Consider the following 21,412-nt stretch of genomic DNA (forward strand, 5'->3'; position numbering starts at 1 on the left):
AATGAATACTAGCTTTCCAAATAAATTGGGGAGTATTATATAACTCCTTGAGTAATCCAAATAATAATGACATCAGTATAATTTGGACTACTCAATGAGTTGTATATAATACATATATAATTCTTGGCCTTCTGCACTCACAGGTGCTTGGGTTTAGAATTTAGATTTTTTTCATTGTTTGCACTGAATATTTAATTTAAATATAATTTTCTATTTGGATAACACATACAGAACTCAACTATAAAGGTTGCCTTACCTTTTTGAGAATAAAATCATCCACTCGATGAGTGAAAATATCCTTTATTTTATTATCCATAACTGGGACTATAGTCCAGGCATAAAGAAATGAATAATTAAGAGCAAAACAATGAAAAAAATATCCAAACCTGTACCAATGCAACTGTGACTGACTACCAGAAAATTATACACAAACAAATAGCACTCTTTATAGTTGAGATTCACGTTGATAGTAAACATGCATATTAAAGAGTAAAAATATGGTATATTAGTATATATATGATACAAATAAGTGATATATATATATATAATATATATAAGTGTCTAAGAATGTAACTTTAACACACTAATGAGTGTTATAAAATTAGTTGTTATATTTTATATATTATTCACGCAATATTTCGCTAAACAAATTAGCTTCATAATAATATATAAAATATAACAACTAATTTTATAACACTCATTAGTGTGTTAAAGTTACATTCTTAGACACTTATATAATTTAATTTAGTAACTGCATCAGTTTATTTACAAACTGATCCACACCTAGATAGATTGAATGTTGATTGTTGCTATTTTTAGACACTATATATAATATATATATATATATCGAAAAATCTGAGATTTATGATAATAAGGGGGAGGGACTATATGTCTATATGGGGATCATATAGGATCCTGTCCTCAAGCACTTGTGATTGTCACACAATCATTTTTGTTTAAGATTTTGAAAAAATACATTGTCAGAAACATTTTACTTACCCGTATATTTCATCCCCTCTCCGGAATCGGTCTACGGGCTAAAAATAGTTCAATTACGACATTTGGGAATTTTCCACCTAAAAAAAGATCAAATCGAGGCCGTAAAGGGTTTTCAATTAACAAATATTTTTTGCGACAGTTTAAAATTGTGAAAACACTTGATGTAATCAATTAATAAAATATAGATATTTAATGTATAATTTCTAATCGTGTTACAGTTCAACCGTCCCTGAATAAATTAATTACGTTCGCGCACTGCTTATATCCTGTTTATCAACCTCAAAGGGGAATACCCCTAACAAAATTCCAAGAGTTGAAAATTATAGCGAAACCGAAACTTGTGGGTTGATTGATAGTTTTTAATAGACGCAAACTTTTCAGTAGCTTCCAGTGTTTTTGTTTAAGAGCTGTGCAGTGTTGATATATTGTCATATATAACTATGGCATACTTGGTAAGGACTTTATAGAATAGTGAATTTTCAAAAAACAAAGATTGTAATGTGGATCCACATATATTTCCTTGACATGACATTTTCAAAAAATGGACAACGGTTACTCTTCATTTTTCTTATAACTCCAATATTTCAATAAATCAAATACAGTTCATTTTGATAATGTCAAGGGTTGAAATGATTTTTGGAAATGTAGTTAACTGGTTAAATATACATGACCTCATAAATGGCCTTTTTGTTGACCAGGAAAAATTTCTTTAATTTGCTCTTATGTGTGATTATTATTTTGTTTTTTATTTCTAGCATTTTGAATATGATTATAAAGACAATATTTATCATTGTGTGTGAGACCAAACATTGCCAAAGTAAAACCATATTGTTACAATACTGTTTGAATTGTTTTACATTCTATCATTTTGAGGGCTTTATAGCTTGCTGTTTGGTGTTGGCCAAGGGTCTATGTTGAAGGCCTTACTTAGACCTATAATTGTTGACTTTTTATACATCTGCTAAGCCACAATAGTTTAGCCAAAAGAATATATTCAACAACAAAATTCAGGCAAAATTCTTATATTAAGTCAATGGACAAGATTTAATAAAGCCTTGGTCACACCTTACCGGACAGCACGAACGGACGCCTAACAGATGAAAATAAAAGTTGTCTGTTGACAAAATTGTTATCTGTTGGGAGTCCATTGATGTACTAACCGAATAAAACGGACGTGTAACGGATGCATAACGGACACACACCGGATATGCAACGTACGAGAAACGGACACGTACCGGACAGAACGGATGTCGAACAGACATCCAACGGACGAGTATCGTATAAAACGGACACCTAACCGAAGCGTACCGAATAAAACAGATGAACAAGATATACGGAAAAATCAAAGGCGACAATAATAATACATGTAAATCGAATAAATATTCAAAATGTTTCTGTGTAACTGGTTTTGGTTTGTTCTTCAAAAATTCCGCCAAAGGGCACTGTTTGGCCTGTATAAGAACTGCTTGATTGTGAATACGTGCCTATACTCTAAGATCTATTATGAATAATAAGAATTCATGAACCTTAAGAAATCTGACATACCAATAATTGGCATTTCTAACGCGAAATTTTCAATTGGCATTTATCCATTTTCAGGGGTGTGGAAATGCTATGCCCGACTCGCCCGACTCGTACATTTGAACAACCGGACAAGTAAAGTTTTTTGTCTTGGTTGCCCGTGGACAAGTAAAAAAAATATACAACATGTACAAGACAAAGTTCAAATCCGACAAAAACATAAAATTAATTTCAAAACGTATAAAGATGTTTAATTTATGTAAAAGAAACCAATCTTCAGCAAGTAAAAACATCAATGTTCATGACGATTAATATTACATGATACTGGAAATAGATCGATTACCAAAATAAATAAAAATAAGTATGTGAACCAGAGTCGCGTAACATTGCATTGGCTTTGTCCATTGACCCTGGATCGTCGATTAAGTTTTATCCCTCATTTACCGGTTGTGTCATTTCTTTAAATTTTGTATCGAGATTCAGATTGACAAATACGTAATAAAAAGCTGGGCAAGCAAGACAAAAAGAATCATGAGTCGAGTAGAAAACCTTAAATGCAAATGGAGGACACAGAGTATTTAAAAAAAAGAAATCACTGTCCTCAAATTTAGTATATTATGAACCTACTGGCTACAATTTTTATTCCAAAACTGCTGCAAAATTGTCCTTTATACATGTCATTTCATTGGTTGGTTTGCTGTTAGGTTTCTGTCCCACTTTCCTAATTTTTACACATATAAACAAATGGATTTCATACGTTTGTGATGCACAATAGTGCTAAGTAAGAATCATATATTAGCTAAAAAGAAATACTTCAATATTTATTGGGATCATCAGGGCAAGTAAATTTTTTTCCGGACAAGTAAAATTTTTAGTTTTACTTGCCCAGGGACAAGTGCTCACAACAAATATTTCCACACCCCTGATTTTAGATTCGTTCACCATCCGTTTTATCCGTTATACGTCCAGTAGAAGTCCGTTTCTCATCCGTTCAACATCCGTTTTATCCGTTAAACAAGTCCATTGGTGAATTTATCTTACAGACCTCCAACGGATGTATAACGGACACGTAACGGATACAAAACGGAAACGAAATGGACGAGTACCGTACAAAACGGACGCCTAACGGATGTTCAATGGACATTTTATCCGTTGGACCACACACGTCAGTTCAAAGTTTTGAACATGCTCAAAATTTTCCACCAGACAGAACAGACGTCGACGGATGAAACGTACGCTTAACGGACATGCAACAGATATGGACGGACGTCTAACGGACACGAACAGATTGAAAAAAAGTTATCCGTTAGGCGTCCGTTCGAGCTATCCGGTAAGGTGTGACCAGGGCTTATCCAAACTTTATTGATGTATATCATTCTTCAAGTATTAAGTGGTTACCATTAGAACCAATTGATACAGTTCTGAAGTTCCTGGGTTTGACCATGTCTAGGGTTGACAGAAATTTCAGTAAATAAGTAGGTTGATTTTCACCCTCCCAGGCTCCCACATACATATCTGGTACCCAAAACCAAGTTTAAACTAGAATGGATACTTTTTGGGTCTCAGTTGGTTAAAATGGTCCCTCACTTTGACCTTGAGATCAATCTGCAGATATCTCTTTAGTTCATCCCTTCCTGCCAAGTGGATTTCTCTTAGACCTTCTGCGTCATCCCCATAATAACAGTCTTCTGAGTGTTCTATAACTCCTGGGTGGGTTTGGAATTTTCCTTGGATTAAAAAGGCCATTGATATAATTGGTGTCACATCTCTATTTATCCTTATAGATAGTGTATAGTTTCTACTGTACCTTTGTTGATCTTTAGGGTGCTCTGAAAAAGAGAGGGATCTACGTAATACATGTACATATATACAGACTAACTTACTGGTACTTGTACCTGAATTTTAAAGGACATAATGTCTATTATTTCTTATCGCTGAAGAAGGGAGACTGATTAAACCTTACTATATTGCTTCAGATTTTCGAAACATGTCATATTAAATTAGTTTTCTCTTAATGAAACATATCAAATTATGTTTATCTGAATATGCAGTATTGGTTTTGCTCATTGTTGAAGCCTTACAATGACCTCTGGTTGTTAATTTCTATGTCATTAGGGCTCTTGTGGAGAGGTGTCTCATTGGCAATTATACCAAATCTTATTTTTATTAATATCATTCTGTATGTCCTTTATTTACAAAACTATTGATTTCACTGAATTAAAATTGTTTAACATGTGATGGTAGCAATGGATTAAAGGAGCACTTAGAGCTAAGGGTCTAAGAAAATATTTTATGATTAAACTTTTTCTATTGTAGAGGAATGAAGAAATAGATAGTGCTCTGGCAATGAGTAAGAAATTTTGTTTATTTTTCCTTCTAATTTATTAACTCACTCTGGTAGACATTGAATATACTAACTTACTGAACAATATTATATTATATATATATATTACCTACTAAAAGAATAAAACTACTATAATGGCTTTTCTCTGCTTAGTTTGAAAGTTCATAGCATTCCCTTACTAGAAAAATTATATTGGTCAGCTTTTTGATAGAGAAGTCACAGGATATGTACATGAGACAAAAGGATACAGACAAATTTGAGAAAATGTCTGACCTAGATTTCTGCAACCCAATTTTTTTTTTTGCAATAGTCCTACCTCCAATGTAGATGCTATATAAAAAAGAAAATTCAATACAACATGTTTCTAGAAAAAAGTTATGTGTAAAAAAAGAAATTCAATGCAGACATGTTTCTAAATTAGAATTAATATAAATTAACCAGAGGTATAAGTCAATGAGACAATAACCCCAAAATGCACCAAAAGACATCTAGAGAGCAACATACAGTCTTCAACAATAAACAAGTGTCTGGGTAATATGTCTAGCTCTTAATCGTCAAGAATTAATCAAAAGATGAAAACAAAATTTACAGAACCTATCATAGATCTGACGCAAACAGTTAATTTTCTCCAAGTGAAATCAATTCAAATACTACATACAAGAACTACATGTGCTAACAAGGTTCAAGACTTAATAAGACAGTAGCAGGAAATTTAATTTCTAAAACATTAGATGTACTGTATATTAAGGAGATAACTGTATTGTATTTATTATTGCAATTATTAAAGAATGGACAAAATGGATTTAAATTATTTTGATTTCACAAAAAACTGCAATGAGATATATTATGTATCAAATAAAATCAAAATTCCAGTTGACTTACCTAGGCACATTATTCCCAGTAATAAAGTTATGACATAAATAAATCGTTTCTGCAAAATTCTGTATTAAAATATTTGAATGTGGCGCTAAATGGGGTTACAGTCGGCAATAAAGCAATCCAAATTACAAATAACATTATAGATTTACTATTAAAAATATTTAATGATTAATATTTAGTATTTACCATATACTGTACATTTTTTTCAGATGTGACATCAAGTAATTTGAATGACTTAATCTCACATTATGGTTTGAATCAAATGCCAGAAGGATGTAAGTATACATACATATATATATAAATTTGAAAAATGTGGCAAAGGTTGTGAATTTTCAAATTCGACGTAGAAATTACTTTGTTTTCTTTTGTTTACATAAACATGTATAATAGCAGTGAAATTTGCATGGCAGCAACTTTAATTGATGAAAATAATCCAGGTATTGAGTTATACAAAAAGAATAATTCACATTTTCTTAACTATTTTAAGAACATTTACATCATTGATTTAGTAAGTATACTGACTATTTAAGACCATACCTGTAGTCTTATGAGGACTTTATTTTTTCAGTTTCTTTTCTAGAATCATATATAACATATCACAAGTTTATTCACCTGAACAAAGCCTTATTTTTGATCTTTTCTGATTTTAGTGAGACCTGCAACCATTCCAAATAATTCAGATGTTATACATACAGCAAGTTTGAATCTTGCACAGTCCATAGAAATTGGAAATTTAGCCCATACTAATGTTAATGAAGCTAGGAAAGCAGCAACTGTTAATGTTGTCATTGAAAATAGAATGGTACGATTTAGATATGACTCAGAACTGAACAACAGAAATTTTGGAAAAGAAGTCTTGGCGAAAATAGTGGTTAGTAATTAGTTAGCCTGAAACTCTTTAAAAAGCGATAGAAGTGGTATGATATAAGCAATCAAAGATTGAAAAAAGTGCAATTAAGAAACTTTCACTTAAAATTTGATAATAACAAAGAAATAATTAAGGTTTCCAGTTTTACGAAACAAACAGAAGATGAATCTTCAATTTATTTTAAAACGTAGGAAACATTAATGGAGTGAGTAATTTTCACTCAGACCCTTATAAATGTGTCAAGTAAAAATGAAGAAAATTTTAAAAGTCAAATGAAATTATACTTTTTTTCAGCCCTTACCAAGCTTTTTCCTTTTCTCCAAACTCCAAAGGAATTATCAAAAAGAGTTTTTGGTTTGATACAAATGCACACTTGATCCTCTCATAAAATCCTCAATTTTTTTTTAACAATAAACAGAAAAGTATGATTATTTTATTTTATTACACAGGTGAATGACTACACTGGAAGGGTGAAAGTTCGTATTCATGCAGTTGATGATAAAAAGTTTAAAGCCCATCCTTTCTGTCTGATTGGAGATAAATGTAATGATGGAGTCTATATAGAAGACCATGATATTACTCCAGACAAAAATGAATGGTAAGTAAAAAAGTTTGAGAATATAAATGATGACAATTCTGTCTCAGAAATTCCTTTTTCATTTTCCATTTTATATCAGTTACAGGTTTATTATTTAGTATTGTTCCTTTTACTGTTCAAGAGAACTCGTGATCCTAATTCATTTCCATGTTCAAAAGTCACCTGGATTCATGGTAATAGGTAAACACAAGTTAGATCCAAAAGTACTGTGATCTTTTGTTTAACTTGGTATATTGTCTTGCCTTGAAGGAGTCAAAAAGAGAGACTTTGGTAAGACTTAGGTTTCCTGCGGCATCACCAGCTGTGCCGTCAACAATTATTAGTTTTTGATTAGGTTGATATTTGGAATTCATAAGCATTAGCGCATCTCATTGTCATGTATATTTTTGTTTCAGTATTTGTAAAGCTACACCAAGAATTCCCAAACAGAAGAATTATGATATGGAGCTTAACAGTAGAAAACTTTTAATGATGGACGCAAACCGTTTTCCATTTATCACTTCTGAAATGGAAAAAGGTAAAAGATGTGAAGTTTTGTTACAATTGAAATATGTGTCATATAACCCAATCTAAACATAAATATAAATGGATAGCAGCCACATGCAATTGGATTTTTCTAGGTCTGTTTGATTTCATATTGTAGGTTTAAAGTAGGTTAATCATAGTTCTTACCTGTATAAGAACTCTTTTTGTGGATCTCATCAGTCATCATAGTGGTTCATCCTAAAATGTTTGCATTGTTTTCCTTGTAATAGCTGAATACATGAATTCATCATCTCCAGCTAGGGGGTTAAATTGAAGGTCACATGAATAGATTCTCTCCGGTAGAATTATTCACTTGCAAGTGTCTTATCTAATTTTGACAAAATTGAACCAAATTATTTCACTATATCATTTTTATTAATGATTGAACAAAAGAAAATCATGTTTGTTTGTTTTTTTAAAATCTAGTAGCTAATGTCCCTTTAATGAAGGCATTTTACAAGTTTTGTCATTAATTTCTGAGAAATTAACATATTTATTTTTTCAGTAATCTTTAGACAATAACAATTTTTAATCGAGATATGCACATGAATATTTAGAAAATGGAATATTATTTTTCAGATGAATACTGGAACTCAAATAAGAATATCAAAGAGAGTAAAGAGATTATATTAATGGTAGAGGTGCATTTCGTTACTGAAAATGCTAATCCTCCGTATGTAGCACAATACAGCAACCCTATCAATAATGCAAGTAAGTAGCATACAATTATTTCTAATTTCTCAAAATGAAGACACACCAGGATGAAAAAGGAAAAAAGGCACTTAAGGTAGATTCATGGTATACCCCCATCTTGGATCCGCCATCTATCGAAGTACACACCCAGTCTAGTTATTTTCCCAAATCTACAAATTTGTAGACAGATTTGCCATTTTATTGGTTAGACTGTTTATTCAAATAAAGAAAACTTGCTGATTCATTGCATTAATCAAAATATTTAAATGAATACCAAACATTTCAGTTCTAAAATCAATTTTTTTCAACTAAGCCATTTAAGGGGAAATAACTCTTTTGGTAAAAATTTATACTGGAATGATAGGGAAATTTTTTATTTTTACTTGTAGCAAGCAAACAAGTTCGGTGACACCATTTTTTTGTTTTTCTTTTCTTAAAACATATTATAAAACCTATCTTCTCACAATTTATTTCAAAATTCTATCTCATAGATTTCTTTTTATGCACAAATTATTTTTTTCATGATCATTCTAAGCAAATTCAGGCAATTCATAGCTTGAAAAATAGCAGTGACCTATCCTTTATATTATATTTTTGAAAAGAGTATAGTAAAGTTTACATTATGGCAAAGTATAAGAAAATTCCATCTCAAGAAACTTATACCTATGCTCTACCTTAAAATACCCTCCATCAAATGAATTTGAGATACTGTCAAATTGATTATTCTTGAATAAGATTGAAAATTTTTACAATATTACTCAGATTCCTGGAAGTTTTACGCTTGATTTCATTATGCAAAGTATAACTGTTAGATTTTAATGTTCATATATTTTATGTTCCTTTCTCTTCACAGAGGATGGTAAAAAATTTGAAGTATATGCTATAGCTCCTTTAACATCATCAGTATCAGGATCAGAAAACGATTCTCACTTCATCATTCTGACCTCAGATTCATACTCACCTGCTGGTAAGTAAAAATAGTAGTTAAATGCCTAGTTAACAAATACATGTTCTGTTTCTACTCTTATTAAATTACTGGTTTATTTATGTACTATTTGTAACAATGAGCAGTTTGGCTTTTCTTCATCTCATCAAAGGTGGACCTGTTATGGTATACTGTTATTTAACCAGGGCAAACATGTTTAGTGTCTTTCCTGATTTTTGATAAACTTTACCCATTTATTAAAAAGGTTCCAATAATTTGTATATTATTTTTACGATTTTCAAATTTGTTTTTTCAGACTTTAATCTAAAAAATATATTCAATTTTCTTATATGTCACTTCTCAAGACAAGTGTTCCTTTTAATACTGATTAACCTCAAACTTGAACAAATATTGAAGATTGATGGTCCTGTGTTTTGGTATCCTTTTGTGGGTTTCCTTTTGTACATTGCTGAGTTATTGGACTTCAATCTTGGAAAAATGCACATATAAAAAAATGGACCATACAAAAGTGACATTGGTATTCTTAAAAAAAATTATTTTTGATTTATATAATTGTCACATATAAAAGTTTTAAACTAAACTCAGCTTAATTAAATAAATATTTAGAAAAATTAAAAATATTCATTTCTAGAGTCAGATATTGAGATTAGATTTTGTGACGAAGGAGATTGGTATCAAACTACTAAAGGAAAAGTTATTAAAAATGTAAGTATAGTTGTTTTAGGAATAAACCTTCAATTTTTTGGGGAACATTATATCAAACAATAATAATATAGATTGCAAACAAATTAGCTCAGTACATTCATTCAACTTGTATGATTGATATTCAAACTTGAAAATGAATGGTTACATTCAGATCTTATAGCAAAACGTCTCACCATTTCTCAATTTTGATATCTAGTGTTTCTTGCTGTTATTTAGTGATACTTGTCTGTCTGTATACATCACTTATTTTACAGTCACATTTTTATTTTTCCAAACATTATGAGGACAAAAAAACTTACAATACTATTTTTTTGGTAAATTACAACTCTAGTAATTTATTTTATATTTTCATAAAAAAGATGATTTTTCAGTTAAACTGTTTTCTTCCATAGGCTATAGAATTCCATTTTCCGGGATACAGTGATGCGTTATCAGTTAACAAAACAGTGTTGGTTTCTGTTTATGACAAGAAGAGGAAAATAGAAACATCCAAAAAAGAACTCACACTACTGCCTACAGATGGTTTGTACATTTTCTTGTAAAAATTTGCATTCATATATTGGTATCACATCTGAAGACATTAGGTTTCCTGACAATAACTTTAGTAAATTTAAATAGAAATATATGAAATTTAACCACAAGGTTTATAACCACTAAAGGAAAGTTGGAATTGATGTTGGGGTTATAGTCCTAACAGTTTAGGAATAAGGGGCCAAAAAGGGGCCCAAATAAGCATTTTTCTAGGATCCAGACTATAACTTGTGGAACGGTGTATAAATCTCTCTGAAATTATACCCCAAGTTTCAATACCACAGAGGGATGGTTAGGATTGGCTTTGGGGGGTTATGGCTCAAATTGTTTAGGAATAAAGGGCAAAAAGGGGGAACAATAGGGCGTCCTGGTTATATTTGAATTACCTTCCTTATAATGCTTTTAATTTAAGTAAAGTTGTCTGCTGGTTCTAGTATAAATTATTTCTTAGCTGTTTCTAGAAACATCAAATACTCTGATGTTCAATGGAAAAGATAGGTTTTACCTATCTTATTCACAGCTCTGGGTGAGACATGAACATCTTAGGTCATTGCAACCACAAAGTAGTTAACCAACAATAGGGTGAGAAAGAAAAGTTCTCATTCTGCCAATACCAGGTAATCTTGTCTTTCTTTGGATGAGACATGAAATCCAGTAAATTAAATATTTAAAATGCTGTCATTTCGATGTATTTTAGATAAAAAAATCAAAAATTTATTACATGTACTAAATTCATCATATGATTTGCCCTAAAATGGTTTTAAATTGAATCTACATGTATTCTGATTCTAATACTGGATTCTGTATGAAGCAAAATAGTTGTATTATATTAGCTATCATTAGTTGCATGAACAGTATAAATATCTATATATATCTTTTTGTAGGTGACATAATTGCTCACAAAAGGAAAAAAATTTTGAACTTTACCATACCAGATCATACAGAAGGCGTTAAACAAGGTATTTACATAAACTGGTAAACTTGTTTGAATTCATGTGATGCCACAGTACCCAAAATTGCACCTTTTGCATCCATTTTGAAAAAATCGATACAAATTTTAATAGGTTTTCATCATTAGTTATTGGATTATTACAAATGAGACATTACAGTTTGCAATTTAAGTAATCCTCATTACAAACTCTATGGTCATTAAGAGGTCAGTTGAAAATCATTTATGATTCAAAATTGAATTTGTGGAATTATATAGTAAACACGGATATGTCTACAAAATAAACACAGAATGGCAACTTTTCTCTGTTTCTTCAATAAATGTTGGGGGGGGGACTGTCAAAATAGAGGCAAATTGGGTACCCTTATATTGGTCTCAGTAGGTATGAATGAAAAAGATATGAAGTTTATAGGCAAATGTTTATAAATAAAAGAAAGAAAAGTTGTTTGTTAGTCATGTAATACATTGTTTTCACGACAATAAGCAAATGATTTAAGTTTTAAAATAAAATCAAGATTAACATACATTAACATAAATTTAATAAGTTCATCCATAGAATTAATTGTTGTGATACATAAATAAGTCTTTGTCTACTACAACTATCATATTTATCATAAAATACTTGATTTATTTTGTAGAACAACGGTCTTCTTGTAATAATGGTGTCCAACGAAGAATTCATCACTTGAAAAAGAAACCTCCCAGTCAAAGTGGTAAGAGCTAAATCCCTTTTTATACGACCGCAAAAATTAAAAAAAATTTGGTTGTATATAGGTATGACGTTGTTGTCAGTGTTGTCCGAAGACAGATGGTATCCGGATAATATATATTTAGAAAAGTAAATAGAAATCAATATTTGCAAAATTATTCTAAATACACTTGAAATATTTACCAAGGTATAGTAAACTAACAACAACTAATTAGTCGTTCAATATTTTGTCAAATGATAATAAAAAGCAAATGAATGTCCAAAGGTACATAGACAATGATCAACCACATGATGACTTAAAATCACCAGGATGTTGCACACAATAACTACTGGATGACTCTGACATAAACACAGTATATCAGTGCAATAAAGCCAGATGAGCAATTTCTTTTGAAGCATTAATAAGGTGCTCAATCAATTTTGTGATTTATGATTTTCCATTTTAAATGTTGAAAGATAAGAAGGAAACAAACTAAGAAAAAAAGGCCAATGTTACATTGCACTACTTCATATGTGCAAAATAATTTTATTTAGAATTTTGTCTTCAAGAATCGCTAGTCATATGATGATATGAAAATTTCTTTATTTTATAGCAGGTTCACCTCTGGATTTGGCAAAGTTAGAAGAAGAAGGATTGATCAGTTTAAATATTTCTAGCCCGATGAGCCAGAATGAATACAGTCAAAACTCTACCTCAAACTCCTCGTTTGGTCAACCAGCTGCTTCAGCGACATTTTCAAACTTCAATAACCCATCCACTACATTGGCTGGAAGTATTCCCAATACAATTCCTGCCATTCTAGCACCAAGTGGTGCGAGAGATATGCAGCCAAGATCAACGATATCTGATTACCAACTAGGTGCAAACGGTTCAGACAATAAGGATCTAGCAAACAACGTAGCTTTTTCACAAAACTCTCAAGGAAACATTCTTCAATCACTAAGTAATTTACAGGTTGTCGGTAACAACACACAAGATATATCTCAGGAACAAACTTTAAGCATCAGCCAGCTTAACAATCTTTTGCAATATCCTGATATTCTAAAATTGCTTGGCTTAAATGCAGATGGTTCCGCCCCGCAGACTGCCAGTGCACCTTCTGGGAGTTTTAATCAGATGAATACTGATCAGTTTGCCAATAGTAATGCTGGTTATGATCCTCATGACATCAGATTAGAAGATCTTGTTGACGAAATGAGTCAAAATGACATTGAAGTTGATTGTGAAGAAATTAGTAGCTCGACAGGAAAAGAGGAAATCAGTAGTTCGACAGAAAAAGAGGAAAGTTGTGAAAAGTGCAAGAATGAAAATGACAAAAGTGAACAGAAAAAAGAAAAAGATATATCTTCAAGCAAAAAATCAAAGGACAAAGTGTCAAAAAAGAAATTGTCAGAAAAGAAAACAGAAAGCAAAGACGAGAAATCAGAGATACAATCTGCAGTGATCTCATCCAACGTAGACAGTGATGTTGAGGAAGGGTAGAATGTTTATCATTACATTGTGTAGAACATGAATTTCATATCATTGATATTTAGCATAAATATGCTGTGAAAAGAATTACAAAAGCTTACCATTTAGGTTCCAATAGACAATTACCATGTCTTAAATTTGAATTATTTCATCCTTCATTTTACAATGATAATTATATATATAGTTGTGAAAATATGATCTAAGAATTGAACTTTTATTGTTTATAAGTGTGCTCAAAAAATGTATTAGGAGTTGAGCCATCCATAATAAGTTGCTGGTTTGCTTTAATCTATGATTGAATTTTTAAGATGAAATTATTATAATAAATCATGTCTCTTATTTTTATGAAAATATTGAATATTTTCTAAAGTTAATTAATTTATGATCAAGTTGTTGAGTAAATTTTGCATCTGATGGTTAATTTTCTTTCTTATGTCAATAGTTTAGTGTTTGGTTTGAAAGATAGTTTATTTTTGAATGGCAAAAAATAAAATTATATATATTTGTTGCTAAGCTTTTTTTACTTAGTATACTTATATTTATTTAAACATTTTATAATGTCAGTTTCTAAACAGCAAACCAAAAATGATTATGAATGGCATTATTTACATATATATATTTAGCAAACCACAGAAGCATTTTTTTTTCGTATGTTGTTTTCTGTGCTACATGTATTAATATTGATAGAACATGTAGAAGAAGTGCTGTTGTAAATATTATCTTATTTATAATCTGTAGCATTTAAAGGGGCAATAACAAAATGACAAGTCATAGTTTTCTCAGTCCTGACCCTATATTCTAAGTTTTTAAAAAAAAATTATGGTGAAGGGGAATTAAATAATACTCATTCTAGGGATTCCTCATTGAACGGGTGATCAAATCATCATTTCATTTAATATTTGAGGGCATTACAATCTGACATTCATAAATCACCATTAGTACATCTTGGAGTCCAGGAAAAAGAATCTATTTAAATTGCTTTAAAAAAAAAAGCTAGTATCAGACAGACTCTCAATATTTAAAATACGGGTTTGTTGAAGTTATGAATAATTTGAAACAAAGTCTTTTTAGTACATTCTATAATATTAGTAGCTGATAAAACTTACTGTGTCATTTGGTCTCTTGTGGAGAGTTGTCTCATTGGCAATCATACCACATCTTCTTTTTTATATAGTTATTTGTATATTACAAGAATCAACTGTTGTTGTACAGTTCTGGTTCTTACTAACCATGTGTTGATGACAAAAGCTTGATAAAAATTATGTACGTTTTATCATACCATTTGTTATAAATCAATCAGGAAATGTTTGACATTCACAATACATTATTTGTAGCTGTCATCAAATTCCTTGTTCATGAGATTTTGATTTCGATTCTTTTATTCAAAACAAGGTTTGGTGGCAGAAAAGAAACAGTATAACAAACTTTGGTGTTTTATTTAATATACTGTACTCCTATTGATTTATTATTTTCATGGGTACAAAAGTTCATGGATTAACAAAAATTTGGTTGTTACTTGATTTCCTGATTTCAACAAATATTTCATGCATCTAAAGGAAACTTGTATTTTGTTGAACTCTTAAAATTGTGTTTCACCTTTATCCAGCAATGATAAGTAATCTATAATAATTATATAATAAACGAATACTGAAATTTAGAGAACTGTTTAAATTACTCTGTACACTACACCCTGTGTTTAAAGGAATGCTGCATATACAATCGGGAGTTATTTTGATATCAATTCATATCTAACACTGATTATAAATGTGATAATGAATATATTATAAACTTTTTCTTGATGTTCTATAGGGCTTTGACTTTTCTATTTTCTTTCTATTTTTACATACTTGTATCAATAGTTATATAAGAAAAGAAATTGATGAATTTTTAATGCTTGTTATTTTTATTGTTAATTTTTCTTTATATAACAACCTCTTTGTTGACTTTGTTAATGCTATTGACTGTTATTTCTGTTGCCCAATTGTACAAATCTTGCTGATGCTTATTAATAAATATATAAAATGAAACAAGAAACATTTTTTTAACCTATTTGATGCGTGGGTTTTCACAGTAAATCACACCACTATTCATTACCTTGAGACAACATCATTGACACTGTCACACTTCCCTCTCCTTTTAGAATCTAAAACACTTTAAACTATCTAACAGATCATTTAATTGTGTAAGATGATTTAAAGAGGGTTTGATGGTATAGATGTCCAACGTGAGGTGTGCATAAACAGGTGTGATGTAAGAACATATTCTTTCTTTTTTATGTTTCAGAAACTTTAAAGTTCAATTTATATCTCTCATTTAAAAGAAAGCAAGTGCAAGATATATTCCCCACTACACCACCTGCACTGATACATCATATCTTCTTAGGGATCCATAGATGGCCTTTAGAAGGCGACAAAAAATGCTCCTTAAATGAACATCCTTATGTGGCTGACTTAATATTTATCAGTTTTTTTAAATATACCAACGCTTGAACATTTCAGAAATGTATCAGTAAAATGTATACTAAGATATTAAACTTACAAAATAATGTGTATGGGTATAACCATACTTTATTAGAAAATTATATGAATTGTGTGTGCAATGTGCATGAATCTATTATCTCTTATAAAAATATCAATGTCGTCATTGTTGAAATAGTGTATAAGATTGGAATTATCTCTCTTACACTCTTTGATTCACTTTTACAGTCCAAATCTCCTGCCCATCATTCCAGTCAGCTAACCTGCAAAATCTGATTTGGATTGTTATGCTCGCCACCGAAAATTTCAGGTGCAAATAGTTTCCACTTTGTCTGTTTTTCAGTGTGTCACAATGGTTTCAGGTTGATAACTTGAATATTCCTTGCTTGCTTAGAAGGGAAATTATACAGATATTAGATATAGAAAAGGAAAGGAAATCTCAGTATTGATTGTTTTATGGTCAACAGTCAATGTAACTATTCCGAAAAGGGGGTGGAGGGATGGTTTCCACGTTTTTATACGACCCCAAAAAAAATTTGGGATCGTATAATGGTATGATGTCGTCGTCTGCGTCGTCGTCCGAAGACATATTGGTTTCCAGATAATAACTTTAGTTTAAGTGAATAGATCTTTATGAAATTTTTTCAGAAGGTTCAATACCACAAAATGAAGGTTGGGATTAATTTTGGGGATGATGGTCCCAACCGTTTAGGAATTAAGGGCCCAAAAGGGGCCCAAAACAAGCATTTTTCTCTAGTTTCAGGATAATAACTTGTGTACAAGTATTTCAATTGCTCTGAAATTATATCGCAATGTTTAAAACCACAAGTAGAAGGTTTGGATTCATTTTCAGGGATATGGGGCCAAAGTTTAGAAATTAAGGGCCAAAAAGGGGCCAAAACAAGCATTTTTTTAATACGACCGCAAAAATTTTAATTTTTTGGTCGTATATTGCTATCACGTTGGCGTCGTCGTCGTCGTCCGAATACTTTTAGTTTTCGCACTTTAACTTTAGTAAAAGTGAATAGAAATCAATGAAATTTTAACACAAGGTTCATGACCACAAAAGGAAGGTTGGGATTGATTTTGGGAGTTTTGGTCCCAACATTTTAGGAATTAGGGGCCAAAAAGGGCCCAAATAAGCATTTTCTTGGTTTTCGCACAATAACTTTAGTTTAAGTGAATAGAAATCTATGAAATTTTGACACAAGGTTTATGACCACAAAAGGAAGGTTGGGATTGATTTTTGGAGTTTTGGTTCCAACAGTTTAGGAATTAAGGGCCAAAAAAGGGCCCAAAAAAGCATTATTCTTGGTTTTCGCACAATAACTTTAGTATAAGTAAATAGAAATCAATGAAATTTTAACACAAGGTTTATGACCACAAAAGGAAGGTTGGGATTGATTTTTGGAGTTGAGGTCACAACAGTTTATGAATTAGGGGCCAAAAAGGGGCCCAAATAAGCATTATTCTTGGTTTTCGCACAATAACTTTAGTATAAGTAAATAGAAATCTATGAAATTTAAACACAAGTTTTATGACCATAAAAGGAAGGTTGGGTTTGATTTTGTGAGTTTTGGTCCTAACAGTTTAGGAATAAGGGGCCCAAAGGGTCCAAAATTGAACTTTGTGTGATTTCATCAAATTGAATAATTGGGGTTCTTTGATATGCCGAATCTAACTATATATGTAGATTCTTAATTTTTGGTCCCGTTTTCAAATTGGTCTACATTAAGGTCCAAAGGGTCAAAAATCAAACTTAGTTTGATTTTAACAAAAATTGAATCCTTGGGGTTCTTTGATATGCTGAATTTAAAAATGTACTTAGATTTTTAATTATTGGCCTAGTTTTCAAGTTGGTCCAAATGGGGGTCAAATATTAAACTTTGTTTGATTTCATCAAAAATTGAATAAATGGGTTCTTTGATATGCCAAATCTAACTGTGTATGTAGATTCTTAATTTTTGGTCCAGTTTTCAAATTGGTCTACATTAAGGTCCAAAGGGTCCAAAATTAAACTAAGTTTGATTTTAACAAAAATTAAATTATTCGGCTTATTTGAAATGCTTTATCTAAACATGTACTTTGATTTTTGATTATGGGCCCAGTTTTCAAGTTGGTCCAAATCAGGATTCCATATCAAGTATTGTGCAATAGCAAGAAATTTTCAATTGCACAGTATTGCACAATAGCAAGAAATGTCTAATTGCACAATATTGTGCAATAGCAATTAATTTTCAATTGGAGTTATCTTTCTTTGTATAGAATAGTAGTTGATAATATATGTTGGAAATTTGCCAGACATGACTATGATGTCATTTTCTATTTTTATTTGCCAATAACTTTATGTACAGTAAATAACTTCATTGGAAATTTGCCAATATAAAATGTTGCTTATGAAGCTTTTTTTCCTTATCTTATCTAAAATGTTTTTAGATAGTGTATGTTGGACATTTGCCAGACATGACTATGATGTCATTTTCTATTTTTATTTGCCAATAACTTTATGTAAATAACTTCATTGGAAATTTACCAATATAAAATGTTTCTGATGAAGTTTTTTTTATTGTTTTATACAATAAACAATGTATATTCACTTTTACTACCAACCAATCTTTACCATTCAGTGATAACAAGCACTTTATTTTACATTTTAATATTTTATGATGTATTTAAAAGAGTAGTTATTGTTGCAAACTCCATTAGAAATTTGAATTGATATCAGTTTTGGAAAAAGGGAAACGGGGATGTGAAAAAAAAGGGGGGGGGGTTTAAATTTTTCTCATTTCAGATTTCATAAATAAAAAGAAAATTTCTTCAAACATTTTTTTGAGAGGATTAATTTTCAACAGCATAGTGAATTGCTCAAAGCAAAAAAAAAACCTTTAAGATCATTAGACCACATTCATTCTGTGTCAGAAACCTATGCTGTGTCAACTATTTAATTTTAGATTTAAAAAGTTTGAAGAAGAAATCTTTAATTGATTTGTAAAATCTTGACATTTGTTTTGTGTAAAAAAAAACCCATGTATTGTCAAAAATTTGATCACAATCCAAATTCTGAGCTGTATCACGCTTGAATGTTTTGTCCATACTTGCCCCAACTGTTCAGGGTTCGACCTCTGCGGTCGTATAAAGCTGCGCCCTGCGGAGCACCTGGTCTAGTTTCCAGACAATAACTTGTGTGTAATTGTATGGATCTCTCTGAAATTGTACCACAAAGTACCATATAACAAAGGGGAGGCTGGGATTAAGTTTTGGGTTAATTGCCCGAAAGATGTAGGATTTAGGGGCCTAAAAAGGGCCAAAAAGAAGCATGTTTCTAGTTTCTAAACAATCATGATGATAACTTGTGTTTAAGTGTATGGATCTCTCTGAAATTGTACTACAAGGTTCAATACTACAAAAGAAAGCATGGGATTGAGATTAAGGGTTATTGCTCCAATGGGGGTTTCAAAAAGTGGGGGGGATTTTTTGTTTACCATCTTTTTAAGGGATTCCTTTATTTTCAAAATTTTTCAAATTTCAAATTTTGAAAAGTTTCAAGAAGAAATATTCAATTGCACAGTATTGTGCAATAGATTTGTAAGATCTTTGACCACATTATTTTGTGACAAAAACTCATATTATGTAAAAATTTGATCACAATCCAAATTCAGACAGTATCAAGCTTGAATATTGTGACCATATTTGCCCCAGCTGTTCAGGATTCGACCACTGGGGTCGTATATAGCTGCGCCCTGCGGAGCACCTGGTTTCTTTTGTTTTCCTCTCTTGGTTGAGGATTGAAGATTTGGGTAAGGATATGAAGTCATATTTATTATGGGTAGGTCAAGAAAGATTTAGGTGAATTGTTTTGCGTTGATAACTTAAGTTTCCATTATTTGATTCGATGAAATTTATATATTTATTTATAAATGAAGGGGGAAGGAGAAGAATCCTTTTCATTGAGGGTCAATAGGTAGGTCACTGCTATTAAAATCGAACTTTTCAGAGAAATACTTTATTAGAGGTAACTGTAAGTTTAGATTCCCTTGCTTGATTGGAATAAAACTTATACAAATGTAAAATAAATCTAAGGTAAGGATAAGAAGCCTAGTGAAATTGGGTCAGTGTGATAACGGTCAAGGTCACTGTTGCAAAGTATGGAAAATTTTAGATTTTTTTTTTCTCGGGTTGTCTAAATTTGAGTTTCTCTAGATTGATCGGAATGAAACAAAGAGTGAAGGTAAATCCGTTTATTGATTAAAGAGTTATAAGGTCTAAGGTAATGTAACTATTACTAAAATTAGAAAAAAGGAGTCCAGATGGTAGCTTGAGGTTCCTTTATTTTCTTGAAATAATACTTACACAGAAAAACGGAAGAAGAATGCTTTGAATTGGTTTGGGTCCAACAGGTTAAAAATCAAGGTCACTACTTAAAAAAACATCTGCAAACTAAAAAACAAAAAGGAATCATTACCTCTTTCATACTTGAGAAAAAAAACCAGTAAAATGCACATCTTATATGTACAAACAATAATTATAAACATGCCCACTTTTCCCCATCCCCGTTCCAGTGTATAAAGACAAAGCTACGTCCATTATCTATCACTTTCACTGTTCATCAAAGCAGAGACATTATTATATGTCTCTGATCAAAAGTAAGTAAGTGTTTTCTTGAGAGAAAATGATAAATATAATCTCTTTCTATAACAGACACTTATTCCTTAACTTTTATTGAAACCCAACATCAACAGTTATTTCACTTTATTATCGCAAGCGAACCATTCCATTGATAGCAGTTGATTGCGACCCATGATGCGGTCTTCAATGGAATACACAGATTTCCAGATATCAGATCAGATGCGAACTACCTATATAACAAAAATTTAAACGTTGATGACGTCATGAATTTTGAAGATTTATTGCACTAGTGCAATATTAGAATTTATTGCACGCTAACTTTTGGTTACGTTCTGTGGGAAATATTATATTGCTATACAATAATATATCTTATTTAGTCTTTGCAAGGATATCTTAAGACAAATCCTTGATTTATAAGATATCATATATCTATTTTAAGATATATCGTATAAATAGAATGAAATTCAAAACAGTGTGGCTGTGGCCATTGATTGACACATTAAATTCATCCATTGACTGGGATAATTTAGGTGAACGTTTGTATGTAACGACCACTGCTCACTATGTACTT

General features: G+C 31.1%; 1 protein-coding gene across 2 annotated transcripts; it reads left to right on the top strand.

Annotated features, from left to right (window-relative positions):
* The first annotated feature begins 1,267 nt into the window (after window positions 1–1,267).
* Window positions 1,268–15,772, top strand: LOC139514402 (proto-oncogene c-Rel-like). Of its 2 annotated transcripts, none has more exons than XM_071303588.1 (13): window positions 1,268–1,451; window positions 4,837–4,870; window positions 5,953–6,018; window positions 6,394–6,614; window positions 7,061–7,209; window positions 7,605–7,726; window positions 8,314–8,445; window positions 9,281–9,394; window positions 10,005–10,078; window positions 10,471–10,600; window positions 11,494–11,568; window positions 12,197–12,271; window positions 12,861–15,772. In XM_071303588.1, exons 1-13 carry the CDS (start codon window positions 1,440–1,442, stop codon window positions 13,748–13,750), a joined length of 2,094 nt encoding a protein of 697 aa, XP_071159689.1. In that variant the 5' UTR covers window positions 1,268–1,439; the 3' UTR covers window positions 13,751–15,772. The 2 variants fall into 2 exon arrangements, with proteins under 2 accessions (XP_071159689.1, XP_071159690.1); XM_071303589.1 differs by having other exon boundaries at window positions 1,281–1,451; window positions 12,864–15,772.
* The last annotated feature ends 5,640 nt before the right edge of the window (window positions 15,773–21,412 follow it).

Source organism: Mytilus edulis, chromosome 3 (genome assembly GCF_963676685.1).
Source record: "Mytilus edulis chromosome 3, xbMytEdul2.2, whole genome shotgun sequence".
Classification (NCBI taxonomy): Eukaryota; Metazoa; Mollusca; class Bivalvia; order Mytilida; family Mytilidae; genus Mytilus; species Mytilus edulis.

What these genes read in the sequence shown, in the direction of transcription:
- LOC139514402 (XM_071303588.1), top strand. An exon ending in AGATTCATACTCACCTGCTG is followed by an intron (nt 9,395 to 10,004) that starts GTAAGTAAAAAT and finishes ATTCATTTCTAG; the next exon opens with AGTCAGATATTGAGATTAGA. An exon ending in CACACTACTGCCTACAGATG is followed by an intron (nt 10,601 to 11,493) that starts GTTTGTACATTT and finishes ATCTTTTTGTAG; the next exon opens with GTGACATAATTGCTCACAAA.